This window comes from Lontra canadensis, unplaced genomic scaffold (assembly GCF_010015895.1).
Source record: "Lontra canadensis isolate GAN:19392208 unplaced genomic scaffold, GSC_riverotter_1.0 scaffold54, whole genome shotgun sequence".
Taxonomy (NCBI): domain Eukaryota; kingdom Metazoa; phylum Chordata; class Mammalia; order Carnivora; family Mustelidae; genus Lontra; species Lontra canadensis.
This window is the reverse complement of record NW_022631048.1, coordinates 13,027,386-13,034,956: the sequence shown is the minus strand read 5'-3', so window position 1 is coordinate 13,034,956 and position 7,571 is coordinate 13,027,386. Positions and strand designations below refer to the sequence as shown.

The 7,571-nt window shown below is 64.6% G+C and overlaps 1 protein-coding gene across 1 annotated transcript in view; it reads right to left on the bottom strand.

The window, feature by feature from the left end:
* NACAD (NAC alpha domain containing) overlaps nucleotides 1-4,994 on the bottom strand; it is a 7,904-nt gene extending 2,910 nt beyond the window's left edge. The window contains 3 exon segments of the mRNA XM_032875030.1: nucleotide 1; nucleotides 4-2,592; nucleotides 4,462-4,994. The exon segment at nucleotide 1 is cut by the window's left edge and continues 1,409 nt beyond it. Coding sequence (XP_032730921.1) covers nucleotide 1; nucleotides 4-2,592; nucleotides 4,462-4,528 — 2,657 coding nt within the window. The 5' untranslated portion in view covers nucleotides 4,529-4,994.
* Between the last annotated feature and the right edge of the window lie 2,577 nt (nucleotides 4,995-7,571).

Below are 7,571 nucleotides of genomic sequence, written 5' to 3'. Positions count from 1 at the left end.
CCGGGGTCTCCGTGGCAGGCTCAGAATGTTCTGGGGCCTCCGTGGCAAGCTCTGGGCATTCCAGGGCCTCCGTGGTAGGCTCAGAATGTTCCGGGGCCTCCGTGGCAGGGTCTGGGCATTCCGGGGCTTCTGTGACAGGTTCAGAATGTTCTGGGGCCTCCGTGGCAGGCTCTGGGTCTTCTGGGGTCTCCATGGCAGCCTCAGAATGTTGCAGGGCCTCCGTGGCAGGCTCTGGGCATTCCGGGACCTCCATGGCAGGCTCAGAATGTTCCGGGGTCTCCAGGGTAGGCTCAGAATGTTCTAGGGCCTCTGTGGCAGACTCAGCGTATTCTGGAGGCTCTGAGGTGGGCTCAAGGAGTTCCAGGGCCTCATGGGCAGGCTTGGTGCATTTTGGGACCTCCATAGCATGTTCTGGGCATTCTGGGGCTTCCATGGAAGGCTTGGAATGTTCCAGGGCCTCTGTGCCAGACTCCAGGCATTCTGTATCCTCTGTGACAGATGGTGGACATTCCGTGGCCTTCGTGGCAGGCTTTGTGCATTCTGTGGTCTCCATGACAGGCTTGGGGCAATTTATGGCCTCTGTGTCAGAGCCAGGGCATTCCACGGCATCTGTGGCAGGCCTGGGGTGTTGCAGGGCCTCAAGGGGGTCTGTGGCCTCTGTGGCAGGCTTGGGGGAGTCTAGGGCCTCCGTGGCAGGCTTGGAAGTGTCCCATGAGGTCCAGGGCACCCCGGCATCTGCAGCTGGCTCCAGTCCATCCAGCTGGGCCTGGTCCTGGGCTGGAGGCTCCAGGCCTCCTGTGCAGCTTGTGTCCCTCTCCTCGGGTGCTGGCCTCAGTTCCGAGGTCACTCGTCCTTCCTGCTGGGCTGCAGTGACCACAGGGTCGATCCCTAGCACGCAGCCTGCATCTACCTGCAGGGTCTCAGGCCTGGCCTTGGCAGGGGTCCCTTGGCCTGAGGGGAGGGCTGCGTCCTGCAGGGACACAGGTGTGGCCTCACAATCAGGGCCCTGGTGTAAGGTCCTGTCCGCGTCCCCCAGCTGGGGCACAGGGCTGACTGGGGCGGCCGGCTCCTGGCCTGAGGGGAGGCCGGCATCCTGCAGGGACAGAGGTGTGGCCTCAGAGTCAGGGCCTTGGCCTGCTGCTTCTTCCAGGTTCTGCAGAGAGTCTGGGCCTGGAGTGAGGGTTCCCTCTTCCGGGGAGGTCCAAAACTCTGGGCCTAAGGCTGTGCTGTCATCCTCCCATCGGGGCTGAGCCGTGCCCATGGCAGTAGGCGCCAGACCCGAGATGGAGCCCGCGTCCTCCCTCCAGGCCCAGGGGTTCTCCCCGGTGAGGCCCGGGGCTTCCTGCGGGGCGGGAGGCGCTGCGGGAGGAGCGGAGGCCTGGCCCATCTTGGGAACCCGGGCGCTCGGCTCCTGGCTCTCAGAGGCTCGGTCGGCCCCCGACGCGGAGACGGTGGGAGCGGGCTCGCCAGGGGTGTCCTGGAGCAGGGCAGCAGGCTGCGCGTGGGGCTCCTCGCTGTACAGCCTCTCGTCGTCTGCCCCCGCATAGGAGGCCGAGTCGGGGTCGGATGAGGCCGCCGAGGTGTCGTCCCGGAAGGCGAAGGCCTCGTCCATGCCCTCGGTGATGGAGAGGTCAGACAGGGACTGCAGGGAGGAGGCGAACGTGCTGTCGTCCTCGCCCTCCCCGGCTGGGTCCCCTCCAGGGACAGGGACCTCCTCCTCCTCCTCGGGGGCTCTCGGCGCCACCTCCACAGCCTCCACCTGCACGATGAGGCTGCCTCGGAAGGGCAGGAGGGCGGCGGGGACCATGGGGTCATTGGCCAGGAAGTCCAGCTCGAAGAAGTGGCCCTCTTGGCCCCAGGAAGAGCTGCTGTCGGCCGAGATGCTGGATTCCGGGGACGGGGGGCCCGGGGGCAGCTCCTGCTCATCGGCCACAGAGCCCGGCGGGGAGAAGCCCCAGCCTGAGGGGACATCCAGCCCTTCGGCCGGGGCCAGCAGGCTCAGGGAGCAGGATGGGGACGAGGCCCAGCTGTCCCCATCTGCTGTGATGTAGGAGCCCGATGGCGAGGCGGGCGGCGAGTCCCCTGGCTCAGCCTCCCTGCGGGGCCCGGGGCCAAGGAGCAGGGCAGAGGTGGTCTCGGTGGGAGTGGAGGGGGGCGTGAAGTAGGAGTCAGGGTCTGGGGCAGGGCAAGGCACAGAAGGGTCACCCTGAGAACACAACTCGGGGGGTGGGTCCAGGCTGGGGTGCCCACCCTCCCAGTCCCTGAGCTCTGGAAGGGCTGCCCTGGACGGCAGGGGCACCCGGCGGGTCTCCTCGCCCATCACGATCCGGGGCTCCAGGGTGGTTGGGGGAGGGCCGCTGGCAGGCTGGGCCTCGGGGGAACCCAGGCTGGGGCTGCCTTCTGTGGGGACTGCCCAGGCTGAGGGGGTGCCTCCCGGCCCTGCATCCCAGCTGGCTCCCTCCGGTGGGGGCCGGGCGCCTGGCTTGCTGGGCAGAAACTCCAGGGCCAGGGCGCTGGGTCCAGGGGTCAGGGCACAGTGCTCCAGTCGGTCCCCTCTTGGGGTGGTGGCCACGGCCACATCACAGGATGACTCTGTGGAAAGAGAGGGGTGTGAGAAGGGGAGGCATCCTCCAGGAGTGTCTGGGGGAGAATTTCCGAGAGGTGTGACGCCGGGGGAACAGCCTGGGGCCAGGGGTGGGGGGCATGGATCCTGAGGCCAGGACCAGCACCCATCTGTGGACACTGTCTGGCCAGGACCTGGCGGGTGACCTCACCTGACCTCCTGCATCAGAAACCCCCAGGGGCAGGACACCTGCATCCCGCTGGCCCTGTGATGATCTAGGTTTCCCACCTCCTGTGCATGGGGGTCTCGCCTCTTGGCCTTGTCTCTCTCCTTGTTGCCTATACCTGAGGCCAGCCTCTGGGGGTGCCACCTGGCTCTGCTCTCACTCCTGCTCACAGAGGAGAGAAGCGGGGCCGCTGTGTGTGCGTCCTCAGGCTGTGTGTCCCATGGAGGCTGAGCTGGAGCGTGGGGGTGGGGGTGGGGTCCCGTGGGAGAGAGCAGTTGTGGGGGACGGGCTCCAGGACGATAGGGCCAGCCGGGCCATTCCGTGGTGGCAGCCGCCCCGTGGGGCTGGAAGGGCTCCCCCTGCCAGGAATATGCAAGCCGGTCCCAGGGCAGCGTCACGGGCTGCCCGGGCCCCGACCACCCGTTCAGGGGGCTCCTGCTCCCTACCCAAGGTCACCCAACAAGTATGTTCGTGCCTTAGCTGTCTGCAAAAGTCAAGAATCTTCCAGGATTAGGGGTGAAGCTTTTACGAAGGGGTAGTGCCCTCCACTGCCCATTGGCCTGCGGCAATGGGGGACAGTCCCTTGGGTGCTGGGGCCGCACTACTGCAATTCTGAGGTGGCCAGGGGATCCTGAGAATGGGGTCTTTTGGGTCCACTGCCGTGTGACAGACACCGAATGCCTGGAGGTGGGTGTGGTGGGCGGGGACGAGAGGAGACCGGGCTCAGAGCGGGTGATCCCTTTGCCCTCCCGTCCTAGGGCAGGGAGAGGGCAGAGCCAGGCCATGGGGGATGAGAATGGGAAGTCAAAAGTCAAAGGTTTTTAGAAGCATTCAAGGTCATCAAGCAGCCTGAGACCCTGGGTCTGAGGAGTCCTAGTCCTCCACATCCTTTACTGGACCCCAGAGGGAGCCCAGGCCCCTGGACCCAGCTCTGGTGACACTCCCAGGTGACTGATCCACAGCAAGGTGCCCTTGGCCCTCTAGGGGTAACTCATGGCTGACATGCTGGGCCACCCTTCTTGGTCCTTCCAGACCCAGGTAGACACCCTCAGCCTCCACCCTCACTTGCTGACCTCGCCTCTCCAGTGATGTTTGCCTGCGCCCCGGGGCACTGCCCCCAGACCTGCTCCCCCAGGGGATCAGACCTCCTACCCTCACAGCCTGTCGCCTGGGCTTCCCCCGGCTCCAGCTCCAGTCCTGCTCCAGCTGCCCAGGCCACCAGCCCTGAGGCAGCTTCAGGCCTCTAAGGGGCAGGCGCCCTTGATGATGGGGTTCAGTGGAGAACCCCCAACCTCTGTGCAGGGCCCGCCGCTGCTCACAGACAATGGGGCAACAGCGGCGGCCCAGAGGGCGGGATGCCGGCCGACAGCCACGGAGCCCTGGGATGCTCACAGGCCCTCGCGTCACTCCTGGCTCCTGGAGGACATCCCGTTTCCGCCCTTCCCCGCAGTCCTGAGCTGGAACGTGCGGGGTGGGAGAGGGGGCGGCGGTCAGCATTCATGTGCTCGAAAGGGCAGGGCGCCAGAAGGACCGGAGAGGGGACGGGGTGGTGGGGGAGGGTGATTGGAGAAGGGAGAAGGACAGAGGGGACAGGCAGGAGAGGGATTAGACAGGGGACAGGCAGGGACAGGGCGGTGGAGACAGACGCAGGAGGCACAGCCCGAGGCCTCACCTGTGCGGGGTCCGGGCCTGCCCGCCTCCGGCAGAAGCAGCTCGGCGCGGGCAGCCTCCCCGGGCATGGCCTGACCGTGCGCCCTTCCCTCGGTGCCCGGTCTGTCCGTGCGTCGGTCCGGCGGAGCCTGCGCGGCCACCGCCCCTCGGCCTGGGGGTAGGGGGTGGGTGGGTCATCGGATGACGTCAGCGCCGCCCCGCCTGCCCGGCGCCCCGAGTGAGCGTGCGCGTGCGCCCCAAGCACTGCGGAGCGGCTGGGGCGGGGGGCGGCCTTCCTCCTTCCCCCGACCTGGGCTTCGCCCTCCTTCCGCGCTGCCCGGCCCCGCCTCTCCTGCAGCATTCCCCTCTGGACGCCAGGGGATTCGGGGCCGGTCGGAAGCTGGACGGACCCCAGGGAACATCAACCCTAAGCCGGGCCTGGAAGAGAAGGGGGTGGGGAGGGTCGCCGGCGCGCAGGGCGCAGGGGCCTCAGCGCCCCGGGGGAGGTGGCGGCGCCGTCCCGGTGCCCGGCCTCCTGCGCCCGCCTTGCCTCCATCCAGGAGGTGAGCCGGAGCCGCAGCTCCACGCCGATTGGCTGGCTGTCGCACGCTGGTCTCCGTGGCAACCGCCTCCCGGCTCCATGGAAACCGGAGACCGAGCCGAGCGGGAAGGCGGGAGCGGCGGTGGGGGGGGGGGGGCGCCCCGCAGCTCGGCTCCCGGACACCAGGCGGAGGAAGAGGAGAGCCACGCCCCCCCCACCGCTTCCCCGGCCGCCCCCGCCGCACCCCAGAGCCTCAAGGCCTCTCGAGCCTCTCCGAGCCGTGCCCTTGCTTCCTCCCGGGCCCTCCCGCGCTCGCACCCGCCCAGTGCCAGGCTCCGGCTCCAGGAGACAGATGACCATTGTCGCCACCCAGAGCTAGGCGGGGGCAAGGAATCAGAGCGGTCATTGTCATGGGGGTGGAGCGGGGCGTCTCCCCAACCCTGTCTCTGCGTTCGGCGCCCTGGACGCACCGTGGAGCTGACCCCCTTGCCTGCCCTAGGCAGCAGCCCTGCCTTGCCCAGCCTGAGCCGGCATCCTGCACCCCTCTCAGGCTCTGGAAACGCTGGAGACCCGTTCATCTATCCCTTACCGGGACCGTCCTCTTCCCCTCCTTCTCCACAACTTCATCCGCGCCTCCCAGACTCCTCTAAATTGCCCCCTCCCCAATCCCGCCCTTCCCCGGTGCTGCAGCCGGGCTAAGAGTCCTTCTTAACCCCACTGCTCTGCCAACCCTACTATCTGGCCTGCACACACTTTCCGGAAACCAAAAGTCCTTCAGCATGCCCTGAGGGCCTTCTAGCTTTGTCTGCTTTGTGGCCTAGCTTTGTCTCTTTGCCCGACTGCCAATAAATGCAGGAGATCAGAGACAACCAGAACAACTCTCGGACAAGAAGAGTGAGGTGACATGGTTGGGGTCCCCAGGGCTGGAGGAACAATAGAGCAGCCCCACATAAGGGGGTCCAGGATCACGTGTCTTGACCTCCCCCCGCCTGCCCCCAGCCTGCTACCAGGAAGAGGACCAGGGGGTGTATCATCCCCATGTGGGGCTGGAGTCCCACTGCCACTCTAGGGGCGTCTGCCAGAACTGGCAGGAGGATCAGGGAGAGGCCCACTCCTTCCCAACCCGGCTCACTGGCCCTCCTGCCCCACCAAGATGCCCCAACCCGAGCACTGGTTAGGGGGTGCCCACAACAGGCTTTCAGCCCAGGAAGTACTCCTCGAGGACCAGATTCCCCAGCCCCCGGCCAGAGTTCCAGGATGGCCCCGCAGGGACCTCTGCACGTTCCACTGCCACCGAAACCTCAGGCCACTAGTGCATACCCAGGACCCGCCTGGTGAGCCCGAACAGGACGGCCACCTGCTAAAATACAGAATGTGAACTGAAATCGCCCGACTATTCAGGGGACAATAAAAAAATCCCCGTCCTACCAGGAAACTCAAGGAAACCCCAGACCCAGGAAAGGCACAACCAGAATAAGAAAGAGGAACTGGCTGATGGCCAAAAGGAGGCGGAGATGCTGGGATTATCAGACAAGGACTTTAAATCAGTCGTGCTCGAAAAGCTTCCATAAGGAATAACAGTTTATCTTGGAGCAAATGGAAAATGTCAGTAAAGAAAGAGACATTATAACACAGAAGCAAACCAAAATCACAGCACGATACAGACTCATCGAAATGAAACACTTGCTGGGCGGCTTATCTGTGGCCCGAAATGACAGCGGACGTCCCGTGAGGCTGAGGATGGGTCCACAGGAAGGACTCAACCTGTTTACAACGACAATGAAAACGCTGGGGAAAACTGGACAGAGGCTCAGGAACCTGGGGGGTAACAACACAAGATCTGCTGTTCACATAACTGGAGTCCCAGAAGAGGGGCAGGGGCGAGCGGTCGGAAAGGGTACTCGAATGATGCCTGAAGCTCCCCAACATGGCCAAAGACAGAGACGTGGAGATGCAACATCCAAGGAAATCCACGTCCGGACACCTGAGCTGTAAGCTCTGAGCACTGAGGACAAGATCATCGAAGCAGCCAGACGAGCGCGAGACCTACAGGGAACGCCGAGGGCAAGCGCAGTGCTCTTCTGGTCCAGAGCCCGCGGCTGGAAGGAAGCGCACCGTGTTCCAGGTGTTGAAAGTGAGCGTCATTCAAGAAGACCCCCGCTTTGGCCGTGTGTCCATGCACGCTCATAGGAGCGATGGAGAAATGTACCCTGAGTGAGGGGACTCTGAGGGCTCTCGCCCCTGCCCAGCGCCCCACAAGCCTGGGTAAAGCACGTCCCTCCATCAGGATGGACATGATAAGGGCGTCCTCTTGGGGCACTGGGAGGAAAGAAGGAGCACGGGAAGGACAGAGAGCGAGCTCTCCTCCTGAGCGCCTGGCGGCGTGTGTGACGATGAAACAAACGTTAACACCAGCTAACACTCAAGAGGGTTTTTTTTTTTTTAAGATTTTGTGTATTTATTTGACAGACAGAGATCACAAGTTGGCAGAGAGGCAGGCAGAGAGGGAGGGGGAATTAGGATCCCCACTGAGGAGAGAGCCCGACGCGGGACTTGATTCTAGGACCCTGAGATCATGACCTGAGCCGAAG